This window comes from Neofelis nebulosa, chromosome 7 (assembly GCF_028018385.1).
Source record: "Neofelis nebulosa isolate mNeoNeb1 chromosome 7, mNeoNeb1.pri, whole genome shotgun sequence".
Lineage (NCBI taxonomy): Eukaryota > Metazoa > Chordata > Mammalia > Carnivora > Felidae > Neofelis > Neofelis nebulosa.
In genome coordinates, this window is record NC_080788.1 from 62,488,521 (window position 1) to 62,512,989 (window position 24,469).

The 24,469-nt window shown below is 40.7% G+C and overlaps 2 protein-coding genes across 6 annotated transcripts in view; one reads left to right on the forward strand and one right to left on the reverse strand.

The window, feature by feature from the left end:
- Positions 1-13,305, reverse strand: part of NUSAP1 (nucleolar and spindle associated protein 1) — a 44,911-nt gene extending 31,606 nt beyond the window's left edge. For all 4 annotated transcript variants that reach the window (XM_058738146.1, XM_058738145.1, XM_058738144.1 and 1 more), the window contains exons 1-2: positions 12,973-13,305; positions 3,188-3,256 (exon numbers count right to left, since the gene is read on the reverse strand). In XM_058738146.1, the coding sequence (XP_058594129.1) occupies positions 3,188-3,256; positions 12,973-13,077 (174 nt within the window). In that variant the 5' untranslated portion in view covers positions 13,078-13,305. The remainder of the gene's footprint in view (positions 1-3,187; positions 3,257-12,972) is intronic.
- Positions 13,306-13,314: 9 nt separating this feature from the next.
- Positions 13,315-23,208, forward strand: OIP5 (Opa interacting protein 5). 2 transcript variants are annotated; one of them, XR_009264209.1, is made up of 6 exons: positions 13,315-13,764; positions 14,014-14,080; positions 18,048-18,170; positions 21,756-21,837; positions 22,597-22,713; positions 23,042-23,208. XR_009264209.1 is itself a non-coding variant. In XM_058738152.1 (5 exons), the coding sequence occupies exons 1-5, from the start codon at positions 13,440-13,442 to the stop codon at positions 23,135-23,137; spliced, it is 693 nt and encodes a 230-aa protein (XP_058594135.1). In that variant the 5' UTR covers positions 13,315-13,439; the 3' UTR covers positions 23,138-23,208. The 2 variants fall into 2 exon arrangements, 1 of the variants encoding a protein (XP_058594135.1); XM_058738152.1 differs by lacking the exon at positions 22,597-22,713.
- Positions 23,209-24,469: the final 1,261 nt, after the last annotated feature.

The following is a 24,469-nucleotide window of genomic DNA, read 5'->3' on the forward strand; positions in this document are numbered from 1 at the left end:
TTATTTTGAGAGAGAAAGAGTGTTAGTGGGGGAGGGGCAGAGAGGAGGAGAGAAGGGGAAAGAGGGAGAGAGAGAGAAAGAATCCCAGCAGGCTCCATGCTTAGTGCATAGCCCGACGCAAGGCTCAATTGAACGACCCTGAGATCATGACCTGATAGGAAATCAAGAGTCAGACACTCAAATGACTGAGCCACCCAGGTGCCCTAATTTACCAGCATTTTAAAAAATCTCCCCAAATGATTCTCCCATACATCCTGCATTAAGAACCATAATATAAAACAAATTTATGGGGAGGCAAAGAATAAGAAGGTTTTGAGAATGCCAGGTTTTAGAGGTAAAACACTGCAGAAGTAAAATAGTTCCAAGTCATAAAAGGTCCAGGATATGCTAAGGAAGAGGATGGCTGATGAAGAGTGGGAAGCAAAGTTACAGGAGTGAGGGAACAAGCAGGCAAGGACAGTAAAGAACATCCAGATGGACCTGTGAATTCATTCCAAAGAAAGTCAGGGCATGAGGGGATGAGGAAGACAGCAAGACACCAAATACCAGAAAGCAACCAGGGAGTCGGTAAGTGACAGCTGAAAACAGATAAGCATAAATTCAAAGAAACAAGGATACATGAGAATAGGAAGATGCTATCTGTATCCCACCTCCCAACTCCCTGGATAGTCATGGGGAAGCAAAAGAAACTGCTTCCACTGTAAAAGTGTTGCCCTTGGGTTACCTGTATTGCTGGAATCTAAAGAGATACTTTTTTTAAGTTTACTTATTTGTGAGAGAGAGAGTGACCGAGTGAGAGAGCAGGAGAGGGGCAGAGAGAGATGAAAGGGAGAAAATCCCAAGTAGGCTCTGCACAGTCACACTGTCAGTGCAGACCCCCACAGGCGTTTAACCGACTGAGCCACCCAGGGGCCCCAAGAGATGCTCTTAAAGTACTTATTTATCTCTCCTACAGGGACTCCCTTATTAACAGAGTGCAAGACAGGTCCCCTAATTGTCCTTTTTATTTTATGTTTTAATGTTTATTTATTTTTGAGAAACAGGGAGGGAGGGAAGGGCACATAAGCATGGGGGGAGGGGCAGAGAGAGAGAGAGAAAGAGAGAGAGAGAGACAGACAGAATCGAAAGCAGGCTCCAGGCTCACAGCTGTCAGCACAGGGCTTTAACTCACCAACCTCAAGATTATGACCTGAGCCAAAGTTGGATGCTTAACCAACTGAACCACCCAGGCACCCCCTTAACTGTCCTATTTAGAAGCCTGTTAGCCCAACTCCCAGAGATTGCATATTTTTCTTTAATGTTTATTTTTGAGACAGACAGAGATAGCACAAGCAGGGGTGGGGCAGACACAGAGAGGGAAATACAGAATCTGAAGCAGGCTCCAGGCTCTGAGCTGTCAGCGCAGATTTCAACATGGGGTTCAAACCCACAAACCATGAGATCATGACCTGAGCCAAAGTCAGAGGCTTATCTCACTAAGCCACCCAGGCACCCCTGAGATTGCTTGTTTTAATCCCATGCATTTTATGTTAGTCTGGGAGGCTGACAGTGATCAGGAAGGGTATGTTCATTCCTGAATGCACCATGATGTACCTATAATACACTTGTCTAAATCCAAGACTGATGAGGCGCACCTGGTTTAGACACGGAATCCTTGGCACACAGCCACACTAGCCCACATACAGCACTTCCCCAACCCATATAGTTAAGGCTGACCTACAGTGTGAGAATAAGGCTTCCAAAATGTGCCATGTCCCACTCACTCAGATGTGATCCATACCTGTGCACTCCCTAGGTGATGATTTGGGGGGGGTCTGGAAGTTTGCACGTCTGTCAATACTTGGTAACATTAATAATCTCTTTGCCATGCATTTGGACTGTGTTGACTCTTTCTGTAGCCTTAGTAAATAAACTCTGTCTATAACAGGTCCTCCCATCAATCTAAGCTCACTATTGATATATTAAGAATTTTTGGGGCTCCTGGGTGGCTCAGTTGGTTGAGCGTCTGACTTCAGCTCAGGTCATGATCTCAGAACTCTCTCTCCCCACCCCACCCCTGCCCTTTGCTCTACTTCCTTGCTCTCTCAAAATAAAGTAAAAAAAGAATCCTGACTTAGGAATTCTTTATCTGATTCATGCTTTTGTGAAATTTTTTCAAAATGAAATGGCGCAAAATGCAGAATTTGAAAATAGGATAATTTTAAATTTCGTCCATTAATTGTTATCCAAACTAAAATCTTGATTTCAAATGGCACTACAATCAAGTATCCTATATATGGAAGCGAGGGAGGGAGGATAGAGATGGGAAGGGAGGGGAGGGGCAAATGGGAAGATGGGGGTACAGGTCGGGGGGGGAGAGGCGGCAAGAGGTGGGGGCAGATTGAGAGTAATATGATGTAGAATCTTAAAGCTAGAATTCAAAATTAATCCTTTTTTTTTCTGTTTTAAGTTAATTAAACCAGGAGCCAAAAGAATTTTAAATATTAATAGTTTTAAATGTTTATAACTTGGAATATAGTTATAGAGATGACAAATACAGAGAGGGGAAAATTACATTTTTGGTTCATTTTTATATTTGCCTTCATTTCCAGATAGATAATGGATGCTCTTCAAAGCCCGGGGCCTTAAGGCCTTTCCCTATTTTCCTCCATTTCAAGTTTAGAATCCTGGCTCTGTCAAAACCTTTGGTGTAGGTCTGAGACAGCCAGGACAGGCTCTCCCCCATTAGCTCTGGTTTACAGTTCACCACACAGGGCACTTTCACAAGCCCAACTCACAGACCCTTTGACTCTTAATATTCAATTCAGCCAAGCAGATGTTATTTCCATTTTAAAGAACAGAAAACTAAGAATCTAGTCACTTGAGTTTTCCAAGATGACACAAAAAGAAATGACAACTGCTATTTAACCTGGGTTTTTCGGGTTTCAAATCCTGTTCCTTCCCTGCTCATACTAGGCTAGTTCTTGTAATGATTGCCAACTAATAATTAACCTTTGCATTTGTATGAGAACATCTTATTCAACAGATTACTTGCTATATGCAGTTTCTCTATAACAAACAGTTATTATGAAAGGATTTATTATTACCAGTAATTATCTCTTTGGGGTAAATATCATGTCTTAAGTCATCACTCATTAACTAAATATAATTGTTTTAATATTTAATAGGTGATAAAAATATTACTTACCTGATTCTCATTTTCTTTTTTTGCTTCATGTTGAAGGTGGGCTTTCAAGGCTTTTAATAATTTGCCTGCCTGCAGGAAGGTTAAAGACTTTATCAGTAGGGCCAAAAATCAAGTAAGCAAGAAAGATAATAACCTATCTTTCCCATGTTTGAGGACAATTATTCTCCTGGTCTTGTATTCCTCAAGGCAGCCTCTGGGAACAGGAAGATGACCAACACAGAATTGGCCCCACATAGATTTCACACCAGAACGGGGAAGTGAGACAGGGAAAGAGGAAAGGACCACAGAGGCACGGGGCTAAGAACCAGCATGGGGAGGCCTAGGCTATTGTACAGAAACACAAATGGGCACAGTCACCAAGATCCGGACCACGAGTCAGGGTCAACTTCAGGAGGTAACCAGACACACCAGTTCTAAGACAAAGACATGATGTCTGTAGCTGCTGAGGTGTGAAGGATGAATAGGACAGCAGTGGCTACAAGGAAGAGGTAAATAAATCACATGGGAAGGCGAGAATGAGGGTGGTTTGTGGAACTCGAATTCAAAGTGGCCAGAGCATGGAGCTGCTGGAGGGATGGTGAGAGAGGACCCTGGGAAAGTGGGCAAGGACCAATCCTGCCAGGCCTTATAAGCCTCTTGAAAATACAAACTTTACCCTTAGAGTAAAGGGCATTGTCTGAAGAGTCCGCAGCAGCGCAGCAGCACAAAATTTTACCAATTTTGCTTTATTCAAAATTGTCCTACTCTGGTAGGACATTGTGCAGGATGCACTTGATGGCAGGAAGACAAAGTCAGGAAAGCATCTGGAAAGCTGTTGCACGAAACTAGAAAGGACTGTGGCCTGAACTAGAGCAGGGTTAAGGCAGTATGGACAGATTCAAAACCTTTTTAAGAAGTAAAATCAGTATGAACATAGGGGTTGAGGAAGAGTGAAACTTTCTTACACCTAGGTTTCTGCTTGGGCAGCTCATGGAACATGGTGGGGGTCTCTCAGATGAGGAATGCCAAATACAGGCAGGCTTAGAGAGGAGGATGGTTAAAGGGCTCCTGAGGAAAGGGACTCCTATTTTCTCTTTCCAGTCCAGGAAACCTCCCATTCTTGAAAGAGAAATATCAATCTGATTGGTTATGTTTTCTTGTGCTGTAAAAGATCAAGCATATTGGTTATGTTGTCTTTTCCTTCTCCTCCACTCAGCCAGGCAGTTGAAAAATCAGAGATTTCCTTCTCAAGGTGGGCTCAGCCACCACTTCTCATACCATTTATCATTGGCCATGTGTCCAGGAGAGAACAGCAGAGATCCAGGTTTGGTTTAGGCTTTAGGGGACAGGAGAGGCTGCACTTAGGGTGTGAAGCCCATCCTCCAGCCCAGTTCACCAGTATGCCCTATAAGTTATTAGTCACCATACTGGCTAGTAATAGAGTGGTACCTATTTTCTACTTGCTGTTGTTTCTTGAACCTCTCTAAGGGTCTTCTCTGTGAAGGGGATGATTGGCATGGCAAAATTGAGGCATTCTTGGTTTTTCTATCAAATTTTTGCCAACCACTTCATTGGATTTTATCTTTGTTTTTTATTTTTTGGTAGTGAGAACACTTCACCTAAGATCTACCTTAGCAAAATAATAACAATAATAATAATTTAAGAGGTAAAGAGAATGTAAGTTGGGGGAGAGGGACAACGGGAGAGAGAGAATCTTAAGCAGGCTCCACGCTCAGCACAGAGCCTGAAGCAGGGCTCCATCCCATGAGCGTGAAATCATTACCTGAGCCAAAATCAAGAATCGGACACTCAAACAATTGAGCCACCCAGGTGCCCCTAGCTTAGCAAATTTTTAAATATACGATACAATATTGTTTGTCATAGGTTCGAAGTTGTACAGGTTTCCAGAACACTCCTTAAAATGCCACAAAAATACCAAGCTTGTGATAATGATGAAACGAGGTGCCTGTGGCAGAGCCAAGTCAGGGTATCTAGCTGACTGATGTTATGGGGTGATGCTCACAAGAACCAAGCAGGAAGTGCAGGTGTTAGTATACACAGGCTTTCCCTCAACAAGCACTTATCATGCTGCGCACTGTCCCAGGCACTGGAGAGAGAGTGATAAATGAGATAGACAAGGTCCCCACTCCCCAGGAACCTCTACTGGTGGACCAGTGGGGAAACAGACTTTCTTAAAATTTCATTAAAAAAATTTTTTTCCCCCAATGTTTATTCACTTTTGAGAGACAGAGAGAGACAGAGTGTGAGTAAGGAAGGGGCAGAGAGAGAGGGAGACACAGAATGCAAAGCAGGCTCCAGGCTCTGAGCTGTCAGCACAGAGCCCAATGCAGAGCTCAAACTCATGAACTGAGATCATGACCTGAGCCCAAGTCAGATGCTTAACCGAATGAGCCACCCAGGCGCCCCTAAAATTTCATTTCAAGAGAAAGAGAGCTCGAATGGGGCAGAAGGCAAGAGAGAATTTCAAGGAGGCTCCATGCTCAGCACGGGGTCCCACATGGGGCTCGATCTCATGACCCTAGGATCATGACCTGAGCCAAAGAGTCAGACACTCAACTGACTGCTGAGCCACCCAGATGCCCCAGCTGTTTTCTTTTTTAAACATTTCCCTCCAAATCAGGATCAAACCAAGTATGTCACCTTACATTTGCAGGAGTCTGGATTTTATTTTAGGTGTGAAGGAAGTCAATCACCTTGATTACCAAGAGACTACTACAGTGAGTCAAGAGTACAGGTGGGAAAGCAGCAGGCTGAGGCAGTGGTCAAGGGAAGAGGGTGTGTGGCCCAGGTCTGCAGCACTGGAGATGGTGCCCAGACGTCAGATTTCAGGAGTAATTGGGAGGAAGAGGCTACGAGGATGGATGTGGATCATGAAGAGAAGAATCAAGAGTGTTCTAATGTGAGACCCCACTAAAAAGGAGAACTATAGATCCATTTCCCTCATGAACATGGATGCAAAAATCCTCAACAAGATATTAGCCAACCAGATCCAACAATACATTAAAAAAATTATTCACAACGATCAAATGGAATTTATTCCTGGGATGCAGGGCTTGTTCAGTATCTGCAAAACAATCAATGTGATTCATCACATCAATAAAAGGACAAGAACCATATAATCCTCTCAATAGATGCAGAGAAAGCATTTGACAAAATACAGCATCCTTTCTTGATAAACACCCTCAAGAAAGTAGGGATAGAAGGATCATACCTTGAGATCATAAAAGCCATATATGAATGACCCAGCGCTCATATCATCCTCCATGGGGAAAAACTGAGAGCTTTCCCCCTAAGGTCAGGAACAAAACAGAGATGTCCACTGTCGCCACTGTTATTCAACATAGTATTGGAAGTCTTAGCCTCTGCAATCAGACATCACAAAGAAATAAAAAGCATCCAAATCAGCAAGGAGGAGGTCAAACTTTCACTCTTCGCAAATTACATGATACTCTATGGAAAACCCAAAAGATTCCACCAAACAACAGCTAGAACTGATTCGTGAATTCAGCAAAGTTGCAGGATATAAAATCAATGCACAGAAATCACTTGCATTCCTATACACCAACAATGAAGCAACAGAAAGGGAAATCAAGGAATTGATCCCATTTACAATTGCCCCCATAATCAGAAAATACCTAGGAATAAATCTAACCAAAGAAGTGAAAAATCTATACACTGAAAACTACAGAAGGCTTATGAAAGAAATTGAAGATGACACAAATAAATGGAAAAAGATTCCATGCTCCTGGATAGGAAGAACAAATATTGTTAAAATGTCAATACTACCCAAAGCAATCTACATATTCAGTGTAATCTCTATCAAAATAACACCATCATTCTTCACAGAGCTAGAACAAATGATCCTAAAATTTGTATGGAACCAGAAAAGACCCCAAATAGCCAATCTTCAAAAAGAAAACCAAAGCTGGAGGCATCACAATCCCAGACTTCAAGCTATACTACAAAGCTGTAATCATCAAGACAGTATGATACTGGCACAAAAACAGACATTCAGATCGATGGAACAGAATAGAGAACCCAGAAATGGACCCACAAACGTATGGCCAACTCATCTTTGACAAAGCAGGTAAGAATATCCAATGGAATCAAGACAGTCTCTTCAGCAAGTGGTGCTGGGAAAACTGAACAGCGACATGCAGAAGAATGAACCTGGACCACTTTCTTACACCATACACAAAAATAAACTCAAAATGGATGAAAGACCTAAATGCAAGACAGGAAGCCTTCAAAATCCTTGAGGAGAAAGCAGGCAAAACCTCTCTGACCTCAGCCGCAGCAATTTCTTACTTGACACATCTCCAAAGGCAAAGGAATTAAAAGCAAAAATGAACTGTTGGGACCTCATCAAAATAAAAAGCTTCTGCACAGCGAAGGAAACAATCAGCAAAACTTAAAGGCAACCAACAAAATGGGAGAAGATATTTGCAATATCAGATAAAGGGTTAGTATCCAAAATCTATCAAGAACTTATCAAACTCAACACCCAAAAAACAAATAATCAAGTGAAGAAATGGGCAAAAGACATGAATAGACACTTCTCCAAGGAAGACATCCAGATGGCCGACACAGGAAAAAATGCTCAACATCACTCATCATCAGGGAAATACAAATCAAAACCACAATGAGATACCACCTCACACCAGTCAGAATGGCTAACATTAACAACTCAGGCAACAACACATGTTGGCGAGGATGAAGAGAAAGAGGATCTCTTTTGCACTGCTGGAGGGAATGCAAACTGGTGCAGCCACTCTGGAAAACAGTATGGAAGTTCCCTGAAAAATTAAAAATAGAACTACCCTATGACCCAGCAATTGTACTACTAAGTATTTATCCAAGGGATACAGGTATGCTGTTTCAAAGGGACACATGCACCCTAATGTTTATAGCAGCCCTATCGACAATAGCCAAAGTATGGAAAGAGCCCAAATGTTCATCGATGGATGAATGGATAAAGAAGATGTGGCATATATATATAATATATAAATATATATAAAATATATGTGTATTTAAAAATTATATATAAATATATAGATAATGTTTATATATAAATTATTTGTATATATTTATATATAAATTATTTGTATATATTTATATATAAATTATTTATATTATTTATATATATTATATACATTTATATAAACATATGTAAATATATATCATACACACACACAATGGAGTATTACTCGGCAACGAAAAGGAATGAAATCTTGCCATTTCCAACAACATGGATGGAACTGGAGGGTATTATGCTAAGCAAAATTAGTCAGAGAAAGACAAATATATGGCTTCACTCCTATGAGGACTTTAAGATACAGAACAGATGAACATAAGGGAAGGGAAGCAAAATTAATATAAAAACAGGTAGGGGGACAAAACATAAAAGACTCTTAAATATGGAGGCAAACAGAGGGTTATTGGAGGGGTTGTGGGAGGAGGGATGGGCTAAAAGGGTAGGGGGCATTAGGGAATTACTCCTGAAATCATTATTGCACTATATGCTAACTAATTTGGATGTATATTAAAAGAGTGTTCTGGGGCGCCTGGGTGGCGCAGTCGGTTAAGCGTCTGACTTCAGCCAGGTCACGATCTCGCGGTCCGTGAGTTCGAGCCCCGCGTCAGGCTCTGGGCTGATGGCTCGGAGCCTGGAGCCTGTTTCCGATTCTGTGTCTCCCTCTCTCTCTGCCCCTCCCCCGTTCATGCTCTGTCTCTCTCTGTCCCAAAAATAAATAAAAAACGTTGAAAAAAAATTAAAAAAAAAAAAAAAAAAAGAGTGTTCTAATGTGGGTCTCAATCATCTACTGAGACTGGGAAGAGATCTTAATTGTTTTGAAGTGGCCATGTTGTTTAAGATGCACTTAAAGATATGAGTCAGCACCTCAGGAGAGAGGTCCCACCAGAGATATGGAGTCATGAGTTCAATATGAATTTAAAGTTATGATAGTGGATAAGGTCACCTGGGGGAAAGCACAGTTAGAGAAAAGACAGAACTCTGGGGCACTCTGCATTTAGAAATTTAGCAGAGGAAGAAGCAAGAGAGAAGGCTAGAAGGAAGTGCTGGTAAGATAGGAAAAAACTTAACATCAAATAAGCCTCAAAAGAAGTGGTTTAAGGAAAAAGGAACACTAGATCCTGCCAAACAGCAGAGGAAGATAGAGATGAACTGTACGCTCGGTAAGGTGCAGAGCATGGTGGCCTTGGTAACAGCAATTACAGTGAAACAGAACAGAGAAATCAGGCAGCAAATGAAGGACAAGGTGTCATGAGAGAGCTTTGTTTTATTTTAAGATGGGGGATATTAAGACTTGATTGCATATATCATGGAAATGAGCAACCAGAGTGGGAAAAACTGATGTAGGAGAGAGGAGCTAACTGCAGGCACATAGCCCTGGAAAGGGAACAGGATCCACAGCACAAATGGCAAGGCTGCCCTCACACAAAGGCAGAGGTCTTGGGGATTGGGGACAGGCGTGGGATGGCTGGATAGTTTGATGGTGGAAAGAGGATGTAATTCTTAGCTGATTGTGTCTATTTTTCCATGACCTATGAGGAAAAGTCAAGTGAGGGAAGGGAGCCAATTTGAGGTGAGAGGATATGAAATAATGGTCCTCAAAAATAGAGAAGTTAATGACTACCAAGGGAGTATAGGGGAATCAAATGCTCATTTTATGATTTATGGTCATAAATTTAAGTTCAGTCAGCAAAGTCAGGGGATTTTCTCCAGGCAGGGTCGGCTGGTTAGGTACAAAGATTAAGCACCTAGCCAGGTTTAATCAGGCTTGGAATTTGGGCAGGAGAAGAAGGGGAGCTACAAGAGAATGCAGATGGTGCCAGTCTTTGTAATCTAGGCTTGTTTGTGAGCAGGAAAGCCAGGGCAGGAGTGAGAAGGACCAGTGGCCACACAGTAAATACCAGTAACTGACTCCTTCATTGAGACACTACTCTCAATGGTAAAGCCCAAAAAAAGGGCTAAGATTTTTCCTTCTAAATTTATTTTGAATGTTGCCATTCTGATGGAATTTATTTAAATCTTATTCTGTTTAGTGTTTTAAAATAATCAAAAAAGGGCTGCCTGGGTGACTCACTTGGGTAAGCATCTGACTCTTGATTTCAGCTCAAGTCATGATCTCAAGGTTCATGGGATCGAGCCCCTTGTCTGGCTCTGTGCTGACAGTGCAGAGCCTGCTTGGGATTCTCTCTCTCTCTCTCTCTCTCTCTCTCTCTCTCACTCCGCCCTTCCCCTGTTTGGACACACACTCTCTTTCTAAATAAACATTAAAAAAGTTTTTTAAATCATCAAAATGATCATCTAATCTTGATCACTGCTTAGAGCAATTTGTTCATATTTTGCTTATATACTCTGAACTTAAAAAGCCAACTGATTTAACAAGCTCCTAAGCTGTACAAATTGTAAATAATTTAAAACATTTTAGTTATAAGAAGTTACAATCACATAAAAAGTTGAGAGCATAGTCTAATGAACTCCCACGTATCTATCACCCAGTTTCAACAATTATCAACATTCTGTTGTTCTTACTTCATCTTATTACCCTCTCTTTGTCCTAGAATATTTATAGCAAATCCCAGGTGTCATAACATTTCAGCTGTAAGTACTTGGCATGTATTACAAGAGAGAAGGCCTTAAAAAAAGGGGGGGGGGGGCGCCTGGGTGGCTCAGTTAAGTGGCTGACTTCGGCTCAGGTCATGACCTCGCGGTCCGTGAGTTCGAGCCCCGCGTCCGGCTCTGTGCTGACAGCTCAGAGCCTGGATCCTGTTTCAGATTCTGTGTCTCCCTCTCTCTGACCCTCCCCCGTTCATGCTCTGTCTCAAAAATAAATAAATGTTAAAAAAAAAAGTTAAAAAAAAAAGAGGGGGGAACAATACCATAATACTCCAAAAAATTAACAATATCTTAATACCTAGTCCAAGTTTAATATTCGTCAACTGTCTCAAAAGTCTCTTTTTATAGTTGGTTATAATCAAGTAGTGTATGGTCAACTTTGGGGAAACAGTACCTCTCAAGAAATATTTATTCAGGGGTGCCTGGGTGGTTGGGTCAGTTGAACATCTGACTCTTGATTTTGGCTCAGGTCATGATCCCAGGGTCATGGGATTGAGCTCCACAACCAGCTCCGTGCTGACCAAGGAGCCTGCTTAAGGTTCTTTCTCTGTCCCTCTGCCCCTCTCCCCTGCTTGCTGTCTAAAATAAAAAATAAATTAAAATTTTAGGGTGCCTGGTGGCTCAGTCAGTTGAGTGTCTGACTCTGGCTCAGGCTGTGATCTCACAGTTTGTGGGTTGGTTTGAGCCCCACATGTGGCTTTGTGCTGACAGTGCAGAACCTGCTTGGGATTCTCTTTTCTCTCTCTGCCCCACCTCCCACCCCCGATCGTGCTCTCTCTCTCTCAAAAATAAACATTTAAAAAAACTTAAAAAATATATTTATTGATACCTACTATGTGCCAGATACTGTGTGCTAGAAAGGCAATGGGGTCTGTGGTGGCCTGAAATACTTTACTATGCCACTCTATAAAAACAGGTGACTAATCAGCTAATGCAGATTAGGTGCCTCAAGAGACTACAGGTGAGGCTTTTAGGAATCTATCTCTCTTGGAATAGCTCTTTAGAGATCCAAATGGTTGTGGGGCCTTAATGTCATCCAGAGCTCTGAACTCAGCAAGCCTCCACTGTAACTCTCTTGCCATCCTGTAGGGCATTATTCTAGCACTGCCAAGAAGTGATTGAAAATAATTAATTATTCAGCATCTCCTATATAAAATGCACTGTGCTTAGTGTTGTAAGACTTCCAAGGGACATGGATGAGAATCTTGTTCAAGGAATTTAACTTTTAGTGAAGATAATTTAATACACAAATAACCAGAGGTGAAAGCCTAAAAGTGCTCAAAGAGAGTACTTGAAATTAAACTGCGTTAAAAGCACATACAGTTCCTGGAATTACTGGGGGTAGTGGACCTATGGCCAAGGAACTGAAGAGGAGGAGACGAAGTGCCAAGTCAGTGATATTTCTGATGGACTCTGAAGAGCATTTGAAAGTTATTAATGCAAATAAAGAAGAGGGAAAGACAAGGGGATATGGGGCCAAAGGATCAAAATTAGCAAAGACAGAAAGATGGACAAAGGTGTCAGGTGTTCAGAGACCAGTACAGTTTGGATGCTGTCTTGGATAAGATTCCAGCCAGAATGCAGAAAGCTGATGGGATTTAAGGTAAAGAATTAAGGCTTTATGAAATAGTATTGGGGAGCCATTAAAGACTAAAGCTCAGAAATATCTCCAAAGACACTCCTTTATTTAAGCCCCAACAAGTACCTGGGCACTAATTATTTTGTTTTAATCACTTAAAACCATTTGTAATACCTAATTTAGGCATTCACTCTGTAAATACCACACCCATACCCTGCAGAACAAATCTCGAGTACCCTAAGAATTTTGTGTGAAAACTCCACTGAAGAATATATAAACCCCACTCCCAAAATGAATCCGCACAGTTCCCCCTCAACGTTTTACAGCCTCGGAGACAAAATTCCAGAGTACGTCCAATAAAACCAAAACAAACAAACGCTTGCGAAGTCAAGGCCTATGTGAGCCCCAGAAAAGTCAGCCTCAAGATAAGGTGAATACTATGGCTCCCTCTCCGTTTGCCCAGCTGGAGGGACAGCCGCCTCATTCCCCGAGGTTCCCGTTCGGTCTCTTCCCACTACCTCTCCGAGAGCGCTCAACCTGCCCCGCGGGTTACCTGCTACGTACCCTCAGGTTAGCCCGGAGGCCCAGACTCTTGGCCAAATTCTGCAGGTCGCTGTATTTGAAGGTGTCCAGCTCCTCAAAGGAGGGTACAGTCATGTCGAGCTGCATCCAAGCGACCTGGATAGCACAGACACCCTAAACTAAACAGCGCCGTTCAAAGCTCTGGCGCCACTTTGAGCGTTGACTAAACCGAACTTTATAGAGAGTTTAAATTGAAAATGCTATACGTCTATTGGTTAAAAATGTCTTGAAGGCGGGGTCTCCTGGCGTTGACCAATAGAAACGAAGATTCCCCTCCCAGCAGGCCTGCGGTTTTCCCCCACCCCTCTTTAACGCTTTGGCGCCGAAGGGCGTGTCCAGAAAGCATGCGCAGGCCAAAGCCTCGGCGCACGGTGTCCAATGAGGATACAGGAACCGTGTGTGGGCGTGGTCAAGTGTCTGTTCGAAGCTGAGGCGGGGGCTGCAAAAAAATGGCCGCTCGGCCGAGGCGGCGTTGTCACTCACTTTATGCGATGCTGTCGCAGGGTAACGTTTGTGATGGCGCCAAGAATTCAACTGAGGAACTCTCTTGTACAACTTCTATGGAGTGGGACACGCAGGTGGTGAACGGGTCCTCGCCGCTTGGCCCCGCAGGCTTGGGGGCGGAGGAACAGCCTTGCAGACCGCAGCTGCCGTCGTGGCTGCAGCCCGAGAGGTGCGCCGTGTTCCAGTGTGCACAGTGCCACGCAGTACTCGCTGACTCTGTGCACCTCGCCTGGGACCTGTCGCCGTCCCTCGGGACCGTGGTATTCTCCAGTGAGTGGGGACGGAGTCTGAAGAAGACAGGAGGAAGGCGGAGAGGGTGTTCCCGCTTTGTCACGGGATGGTTGAGAGCAGGGTGGTGAAGAAAATGGGGTGAAGATGTGTAAGGAAATTAACGCCTTTGCCAAGAGTGGGGGCAACTTGTCATGTTTTTTGTGGCCATGGTGAATCTGTTTGTAGCGGGTAGGTTTTCCTTTTCAAGGCTTCACAGGTATTCATTCTGACCTCTATTTATTTACCCAGGAGTCACAAACAACGTGGTTTTGGAAACTCCCTTCCTAGTTGGCATTGAAGGTTCGCTCAAAGGCAGGTATGTACTGAGAGTTCTCCATTGGTTTCTAGCCCCTATATTAATAACACGGAGGAGCGGGGAACCGACGTGCACAAAGGAACAAGAAAAGTTTATTCTATCCATACAGTGTATTTGAGGGATGTTCCTTTTACCTGTTTGAGACTTGTAGGAACTTGTCAGTGAAATGGAAAAGTTGGTTGTAGTTGTGTGCACATTTTAACATCTTTCTGAGGGCCACATCTCCCTAGTGGTTTGTGCAAGGGAAGTGAGGCTAAGAAAGTAATGTCCAGTAGGGAAAAAGGGAGAAAAGTACCTTTTGGTGTGTAGCGAGAATCACTATAAACTACAATCCTTTGAGATAAGTAAAACTTTTAAATTTGTATTTTATCTGCAGTTCGTAATAAGCCATGGCAGGACTAATTCTTCTGTAACCTGGGAACCTGGGGAAAAACACAAGTTGAATGTTATGTACTTGAATACTGCAGGGTAAACTTCGCATCCAGTCTCTGCTGTGATCTACAAGTGAAAACAAAGTACTCAGATAATTTATTATTAGAAGGCTTCTCAATTTTGAGTGTTGGCTTTAACGGCAAGACAGTTCATTCTGACCACAGTTTGGTTCAGTTTTTGGGTTAAAGTACGGGAATTGTTACTTTACCCAGTAATTGAAAAGAGCTTTGCAGCTCCCTTTTCCCAATTGAAAGATACTTACCAGAGTGTCCTCTTCCCACCTAAAGGGAACAGGTAGGAAAAGAGTGGTGGCTTGCTTGGAATTGGGTCATTTGGGGCCAGAAGCAGATGTTCTCCAAATATCTTCTTAAAGTAGGATAAGGCATCTAGGCACATGGTATTCAGTACTGTGACCATTAGCCACATGTAGCTATTGAGTACTTACAATGTGGCCATCCTGAATTGAGAAATGCTATGAGTGCAAATATACACTAGATTTTGAAGACTTCATACCAAAAAATTAATAGTTTAAAAATATTGATGACATGTTGAAATGATATTTTTGATATATTGGGTAGCATAAAATGTATTAAGGCTAATATCACCTATTCCCCTGAATTTAACAAGACTAATAGAAAATTTTAAATTACTTATGTGCCTCACATTATGTCCCTTTTGGGCAGTACTGATGTAGATGGTTTAGAAAACACTGGAGGGAAATTCCCATGTGTTTGTATACTTTTAGAATAAGGAAAGCCATGGGACTTGGTAGGAAGAGATTTATTATCAGGAAATGGTTCCTGTGATTATGGAGGGTGAGAATTCCAAAGAGCTGTAGTTGGCAAACTGGAGACACAGGAGAGCCAGTGGTTTAGATCTAGTCCAAGTCCACAAGCCTGAGAACCAGGAAAGCCAAAGGTGTAACTTCCAGTCCAAAAGCCAGAAGGGTCTAGACAGAAGAAGAGCCTACTTTTCAGTTCAAGTCCAAAGGCTAAGGAAAAAACCAATGTTCCAGCTTAAATCAGTCAGACAAGAGGAGTTTCCCCTTATTCCTGAAAGGGTTAGCCTTTTTGTTCTAATTCATCAGACCTTCAGCTGATGAGATGAGGGCCATCCCAAATCAGTCTACTGATTCAAATGTTAATCTCATTCAAAAACACTCTCACAAACACGTTCAGAGTATTTGACCTAACTGGGCACCATAGGACCTAGTTAAGTGGACACATAAAATGTAACTATCACTTGTTAACTTGGCAGCCACACACATTTCCTAAAACCATACAAGACTGCAAATAAAGACAATACCAAGGTCATAATTCTAACATGTTACAACTGTCCTGCATACAACTGAAAACATACTAATCCCTTCTCTGGAAGAGGAAATAAAGTCCTTGAGTGATGTTTACATTTCTCCTTGATATCTCATAATTTATACTGTAAGGTAAAATTAATAATAAATAGTTTGATATAGTATGATATAATAGTATGATCTTATGTTACACAGTAAGGGAATAAGAGAGAAGAAAAGAGATAAACATGCAAAAACACAGACATACTCATAACTAAGGAGGAAATACTCATGACAATCACAGTCCTCATTTCTGTAACTGGTTACTAGGTCGTAGCTGTTATTTATAACTAACTTCTTCCACTACCCATATATATCCCCTTGCCTTCAGCAAGCACTCAGCTGGTCATAGTTCTTTGGTGTGGTAATGCATACCTTCATTTTGAAGGACTTGAGCCATTAGCAGACTAATATTCAATGAAATATGTTATATTGCACACACAAGCATATTTTGGGAATTTTTTTCACATTTTGCTCTGTTCCATATATTAGTTTCTCTGAGACATTTTTCTATAGGTACTGTGATTTGTCTGATACCATTAATTCCTGCATAGGAATTAATTTAAATTAATGCAACTTTCTTTTTTTTTTTTTAAGTTTATTTATTTATTTTGAGAGAGAGAGAGAAAGTGGGAGAGGGACAGAGAGAATCGCAAGCAGACTCTGCACTGCCAGCGCAGAGCCCAATGTGGGGCTCAAACTCATGAACTGTGAGATCATGACCTGAGCTGAATATCAAGAGTTGGATGCTTCACCGACTGAGCCACCCATGTGCCCTGATGCAACTTTATTTCATGGCTTGCTTTTTGGTTACTATACTCACAAATATACAGTACTACATGTGTGGTATGGGACTTAATTTACCAATGAATTTGGGATATTACGTTTATTTTTTTTAGTGTCCGTTGACATGAATTTTTTTTAGTCAAGTGATTTTTATACTCTATTAATGCAATTTTACTGCATAATATATTATGTTTACAAAAATAATTTTTTCCTGTATCAAGCTACTTTAAAATTATTTTCAAGGGGTGCCTGGCTGGCTCAGTTGGAAGAGCTTGTGACTCTTGCTCTTGGGGTGGTGAGTTCAAGCCCCATATTGGGGGTAGAGACTACTTAAATAAATCAATTTTAGACTGAGAGAGAAAACACACGCAGTAGAGGGAGAGGGAAAGAATCTTAAGCAGGCTCTGTGCCCAGTGTGGAGCCCAACATGAGACTCGAGCCCATGACCCTGAGATCATGACCTGAGCTGAAATCAAGAGTTGGACACTTAACTGACTGAACCACCTAGGAACCCCAATAAATAAAAAATTTAAAAAAAAATTGTTTTCAGTACATGCATGATGAAACACACTTAGTTTTTTCTTAAAACATTTCTTTGTATTATTTGAATATGTCTTACACACCAGCAAATATGGTTAGTGACTTACTCAAGTGGTGTAACTGTTTCCTCATCCAGTAATCTTTCAGAGGATTAAAAAAAAAGAAAAAAAAATAGATGCCTTGGCTAGGGTAATAGGATTTCTTCCCCCCCCCCCCCCCCCATTGGCATTTTGTCTGGGTACTTTTAACTTAATTTTTTGTTACATCTGCATAAGAAAATTCTTGATTTGAGTTCTATTAATTGTTTAGTAAGCCCCAATCAATTTAATTATTTTCCTTATACTGGAAATTGGTTCGATGGTAGCTAATTTGTATGGTTATGTGTAGTTTGGGGCGTTTTTTGTTTACTTATTTTTGAGAGAGAGAGAGAGAATCTCAATCAAGCTCTCCTCTGTCAGCACAGAGCCTGAGTCTCCTAAGATCCTATCATGACCTGAGCTGAAATCAAGAGTCAGAGGCTTAACCTACTGAGCTACTCAGGCGCCCCTGGTCATGTATAGTTTTATATGTTTAAATATTAATCTGATTAGTTAGCTCTTTTTCTGCTTTTCAAATGTAAATTATTCTATTGAACTGACAATTATACATCCATAATTGCTTTTGTGGCCAGAATCCACAAGAGAATCTGTAATCTAGGATGTAATTTTATTAAAACCTGAGTTAACCTTTTGTGAATGTGACATTTCTTCAGGCTCGGTCCTATTATAGCATAGTTTTTAGGAGACATAGTTTCCAGAGACTGGTTATTTTATATTTCTTCTCCGATTTTTTTTCTTACCCATATTCCATTTTTTCCTCTAGCATTTACAACCTTTTATTCTGTACTTCCTGTGGGATTCCCATTGGTTTCCATTTGTATTCTACCCATGCTGCTCTGGCTGCCTTGAGAGGTCACTTCTGCCTTTCCAGTGACAAAATGATATGGTGAGTAGACTTAGATATTCTTTATCAAATACATATTAAAAGAACTTCCTGAAAAAACAGAATGTGTGTACCAAAGAAAATGCTAAAGCCAGGCATTGTCGTTTACACAAAAAGATGGGCAGTGGGACCAAAATAAAGTCTCATAATGTTATGCTCATTTTAGATGTCTTGTAATCATACCATGTCTTATTAATCATACCTTGGAATAAATGAGAGGATATTCTTTCATTATAGAAACTTCTGGAACGTAAGCTTTTGCAAAATAATGTTGTAATAGACACTTACTGATGTGCCCAGCCTCTGTTTCTCTCCCCATAGAGTGGGACCTTGTATCTTTATTTTTATCATGTGTGATAGATATCATTCCCAGGTGATGGGATCTAGAATGAATACCTCACCTAAGCTAAGCAAATTAGGCTTTCTACTCTAGGAATTTGAAATAAGGACCCAGAGACATTGGTCATTTGTAAATGGTACTGGTGCTGAAGTTGGGAAATGAAAGCTCTAGGTTTAGGATAGCTATTTTCTATGTTGTACATGTAGATGCAGAGAAATCTTGTCTGCAGAAAAGAATGATGCAGATAGATACCCACAGGAAGGTAAAAAAAAATACTGACCATGTAGCCTCATAGAATCAGACAAAGTACACTACTTATTATTCCTTCTTATGTAGTACTTTGGATATTTCTTTATCTTCCTAATACTACTTTCACTTAAGCTTACTTTATTTATTTATTTATTTATTTATTTATTTATTTATTTATTTTACATTTATTCATTTTTGAGAGACAGAGATAGAGCACAAGCGGGAGAGGGGCAGAGAGAGAGGGAGACACAGAATCCGAAGCAGGCTCCAGGCTCTGAGCTGTCAGCACAGAGCCCGACGCAGGGCTCGAACCCATGAGCTGTGAGATCATGACCTGAGCCAAAGTTGGACGCCCAACTGACTGACCCACCCAGGCACCCCTACTTTTTTTTTTTAAAGCTTTTTTAATGTTTATTTTTTGAGAGAGTGCACACGTGTGCAAGCTCAGGGGAGGAGCAGAGAAAGGAAGACAGAAGATCAGAAGCAGGCTCTGTGCTATCAGCACAGAACCTGATGTGGGGCTCAAACTCACGAACCCCTGAGACCATGACCTGAGCTGAAGTCGGACACTTAACCAACTGAGCCACCCAGGTGCCCCTCACTTAAGCTTTTTTGTGTATTATAACAAATTGAAACATCTATTATAGTCTTTTCTTGATCATTTAAAAAAAAAGTGGGGGAGGGTTGCCTGGGTGGCTTAGTCGGCTGTGCGTCTGACTTTGATTTCAGCTCAGGTCATGTTCTCATGGTTCGTGATAGAGCCCCATGTCAGGCTATGTGCTGACAGTGAGGAACCTGCTTGGGATTCTTTCTTTCCCTCTCTCTGCCCCTCCCCTGTGTGTGCACGTTCTTTCTCTCTCTCAAAAATAAATAAACATTGGGGCTCATGGGTGGGTCAGTCAGTTGAGTGTCCGACTCTGTTTTGGCTCAGGTCATGATCTCACAGTTCGTGGGTTTGAGTCCCACATCGGGCACTGTGCTGGCAGCAGGGAGCCTGCTTGGGTTTCTCTCTCTCTGTCTCTCTGTCATAAATAAACATTTAAATTAAGTAATTTAAAAAAATAGCCATTGATGACCTACTTTATGTGTTTATGCCAGATATTAGGCTTACCTCACTTGAGTTCGTAATAGAAGAACACTGGGTCTCAGAGAGGGGAGCTGAGATTTTAATCTGTCTTAACTCTAAAACTCATTTTCCTTTCATTAAACATGAAGTTTCCTTTTTCTCTTTTTATGTTTTTACTTATTTTTGAGTTAGAAACAGCATGAGTGGGAGAAGGCCAGAGAGGGAGAAAGAATCTGAAGCAGGCTCTGCACTGTCAGCATGGAGCCCATTGTGGCTCAAACTCACAAACTTCATGACCTGAGCCAAAATCGGACCCTTAACCAACTGAAGCACCCAGATGCCCATCCTTTTTCTCACTTAATGTGCTTAGATAGGTGTTTCTAGGTGAGTTTTGGGTGACTAAACAATAAAACTCATAAAGCCCATCTTTCATTCACAAGGTTGTTCAATGTGCATTAGGTATACTATTTGTTCCTCGGTGCAATTTTTTTTCTTTACTGCAAATTTTCAACAGAAAATATATACTTCAGATGGATTGATAATTTACTTTCATTTTCTAATTTCTTAAGTAATTTCTTAAAAAAAATTTTTTTTTAATGTTTATTTGTTTTTGAAAGAGAGAGAGAGAGAGAGAACACAAGTTGGGGAGGAGCAGGGAGACAGGGAGACAGGGAGACACGGAATCTGGAGCAGGCTCTAGGCTCTGAGCTGTCAGCACAGAGCCCAACACGGGACTTGAACCCCCCAGACCGCGAGATCATGACCTGAGCCAAAATTAGACCCTTAACCTACTGAGCCACCCGGGCACCCCAAGTAAGACCTAAGTTTAAAGAGGGTGAAAAGTTATTTCTAACTGTGTGCTATTAGTAACCTCAAGTCTTCTTCAGAAAGTTATAAGTAGTTGTTCCAGGTGAGCTGTAATTGAGTTTTTGCACAAGGAAGTTTTTAGTAACAAAAATTTTGAATGTAAATTTTAAAAGTATAATAGGATTTTAAGTAATTTCTTTAAAATAAGGAGTTGGGACTCAAAGGTCAGTATATTCTTTTTGATTAAGTAGAAATTAGGAAAGTATAGGTAGTACAAGTCTGGAAAGATAATAAATCTATGTCTTTGTGTGTCAGAATGAATTTGGTTGCTAGGAAAAATTAAACCTGACTGATGGTGGCTTTAACAAGTAAGGGTAGGGGTGGTTGGCCACCCCAGGAGTCTTCTAGTGGCTTAGCCACAATAGAGCTCTGAGTGAGCATCTCTGGTTTTCTCGGCCTTTTCTTCTTGTAGGCTGTGACGGTTATAAGCATTACATTCATAGACAATAGCATCCCTAACTGGAAGGAAAAGGATATGGGAAATGGGAACACAGTGAATGGTCTCTTTAGCAAAAATTTCCTTATTATTAGCCAAACTATGTCCCATGATTGCCTTAAGGCGGGAGAGCAAATATGTGACAGTGGAGAGTAAGATTGCACACTTGGCTCAGAGCAGTTATTATTCATCTCCTACTATTGGGCATACTCCTGCCCTAAATGAAATCTGGGTTCTGTTAGCCAAAAACAAGTTAGGAACGGCTACTGGATAGGCAACCAACAGTGTTGTCACAATATGATTACTTTTCTTCTAACTGCTACACGATCTACTGGTGGACTGTGAAGCTTATACTCATCAGAATTCTTCATAGGACCCTGGTTTTTGTCTTTAGTTTGTTGTGGGGTTATTTTGTCTCCTGGCTGGCAAGGGGTGAGATAAGACACACAGTCTCTCTGATTTCTTAGTTGAGGATTTGTTTTTCCTAAAAGACACATTATGAATGCTGAAATGGAAATCTGTAAGAAGGCGGTCCTTGCCCGACGTGTTATTTTAGAGGGCAAGTTTGGTTCACTAATAATCTTATCTGTAGTATGATACTAATATTTTCTTTATATATTTTCTATCTAGCTATCTCTTAAAAACAAAGGCCATAGTAAATGCATCTGAGATGGATATTCACAACTTATCTCTACCAGAAAAGATTGCAGAGGTAAAATTTCATAATGGTTGTATATTTACTATAATACAGGCATACCTCAGAAATATTGTGGGTTCAGTTCTAGACCACCAGAATAAAACAAATACCATAATACAAAGCAAGTCAGATTAATATTTTGGTTTTCCAGTGCATATAAAAGTTATGCTTATACCAAACTGTAGTTTACCTAAGTGTACAATAGCATTTTCTAAAAAAAACAACATGCATACCTAAAAATTCTTTGGTAAAGGGACTAAATAGCAGAAGAAAAGAGAAAGAAGTAGAAAACATGTCCCAGGAAATAGTTGAAAAATTCCCAAATTTGATGAAAAACATAAATTTCCATATCCAAAACCTCAATGAGCCCCAGGTAGGATAAACACAGTAGAGATTTATTTATACCCCAACATATCATAGTAAAAATGTGGACAAAAAAAAAATCTTGAAAGCAGCAATAGAGAAATGATTCACCAATCCAAGGGTACCCCCAAACAAAGGAGAGGCTCTAGAGTTACTTGTTTAAGTCATAGTTCCTGATGAATTTTGATTGTTTTTGTATCTTGGATGATAAAAATGAGATTTAGTGTATGGTGCAAATTATGTCAGAAATAAGACTTTTACTAACCCGACTTCAACAGATAATCCTCCGTAATTCTGTATTTCATATTTTATGCTGAATAATACCACTAAGTTTGGTTCTAGATATAGCTATTCATAGGTGAAAGAACTATTGAAAATTGTCTAATTACACCAAACATATGTTCTTAACAGGGCTACTTTTGAAGACCATTGGCAGAATATCAAAATCATTTGTTACCGGAAACAAAGGAAAAAAGTTAGATTCTTGCCACTAGGAAAGGAAAGGAAGACTAGTTGATGCTTCTCTCCGTAAGCTTTCTTACTCCACCTTATTCTTGTCTTCCTTTCCAGTATTTGGAGTTTAAATCTGGTGATAAGAGGTAGATAGGAGAGAGACTAAAGCAGTGACACTCAGCAATGGCTGGTCTTTTTTCACATGAACTTTGTATCTAAGGATCTCATTGTGCTCTGAGTTTGTACCATAAAGTTCTTTCAGAAATAGAAGAAACATATTTATGAAATATGTTGAGACATTGCCAACTCACAATCACTAGTTTAAATTTGAAATGGCTTTTAGAATCACCAAATTGAGTGTTAAGCTTAAGATGCCCTGATGCCTATTTATTTTTCTTCCTAGCTGAAAGAGAAGATAATGTTAACTCATACTCACTTAAATTCACTGATGAAGATTCTGAAGGAAGTAACTCCTGACCAGCCCAAGCCAGAAAACTGATCCAGAATCAGAGTTTAAGTATTAGGGTCGGTAAATAAATAAATTAATAAGTAAATATTTTTTTTAAAGTATCAGGGTGAGTCCTTGTTGCTGTCTTCAACAACAGGTGCTGTTTTATCAATTCGCAAGAAAGATTGGCTTCAAGAATGGATGAGAAATGTGGTTTATTAGGATTTTGTCTAGGCCGATTGTCCAGATGATTTGTGAAGCCTGTTCTAGAAGATGAGAAACTAAAGAGCCTTCTGTCTAGCTTTTGTTTGCTTGTTTTAATGTTTATATATTTTGACAGAGTGAGCAAGCATGAGCGGGAGAGGGGCAGAGACAGAGAATCCCAAGCAGGTTCCACGCTGTGCTGTCAACGCGGAGCCTGGCATGGGGCTGGCTCCCACAACTGCGATATCATGACCTGAGCCGAAATCAAGAGTCAGACACTTAACCAACTGAGCCTCCCTGGCCCACCCTGTCTAGGTTTTATAGCTATTTGTCTTAAGAACTGATTTTAGCTTGTAAATTTCATAAATGTTTATTTCTGAAACCCTCTTTTGCTGCAAATTTAGGTTGATGGGGAGGCAATGTCCCGTGAATGCTCTGATATAAAGATGTACAGTTGTTAGGTAAAGATTGAGAAACCACTTTTTTTCTTATGTAAAATACAGGTACATACATATTTTATAGGTAATATTCAATAAGTTAACTGGAAAATATACAATTTATCTTTCTCTTTTCATTTCTAAATTGAGCTTAACCAGGTAATAAAGGAATGATAAACATTCACCAAAATGCTGTTTTTTCATATTTTGCTTTATGTAGCACATGGGCTCAGTAGCTTATCATATTATTCAATAAAGATATTATACTAGCTTCTGGGGATAACAGTTAAGCCAAAACAGCCACTCTCTACCTGCACAGAGCTTATTGTCTCAACAGAGATGGACATTCAAATAACCACATCAATACATGTGAAATTACTAGTGTAGTAAGGATTTTGAAGAAAAGGGACATAGAGCTACAAGCACATACAGCATGTAACAGACCTGGTCTGGAGGTCAAGAAAGACCTCTCTGAGGAAGTGACATTTCAGCAGTGGTCTTACAGAGTAGGAGTTAATTAGGTAATGGAGGGAGAAACGTGCAAAGGCCCTATAAGGTCCATAAAAGAAGGCCTGCAGGAGTTACACCAGTGGTCAGAAACCAGCGGTGCGAGGACTTACTGTCCTGAAGGATGGTGGTTGTTATCACAAGAACAGTGGAAGCCCTTGAAGAATTTTAGAGGAGGCCTGTGATAGGATTGGTTTTACTTTTGTAGAACCTTATTATGGTTGTCTTGTGGAGA

Coding starts and splice junctions, on each gene's coding strand:
- OIP5 (XM_058738152.1), top strand. CDS start 13,440: ATGGCCGCTCGGCCGAGGCGGCGTTGTCACTCACTTTATGCGATGCTG. Junction 14,081..18,047: donor GAAGGTTCGCTCAAAGGCAG/GTATGTACTGAG, acceptor TTTTTCCTCTAG/CATTTACAACCTTTTATTCT. Junction 18,171..21,755: donor TCCAGTGACAAAATGATATG/GTGAGTAGACTT, acceptor TTTTCTATCTAG/CTATCTCTTAAAAACAAAGG.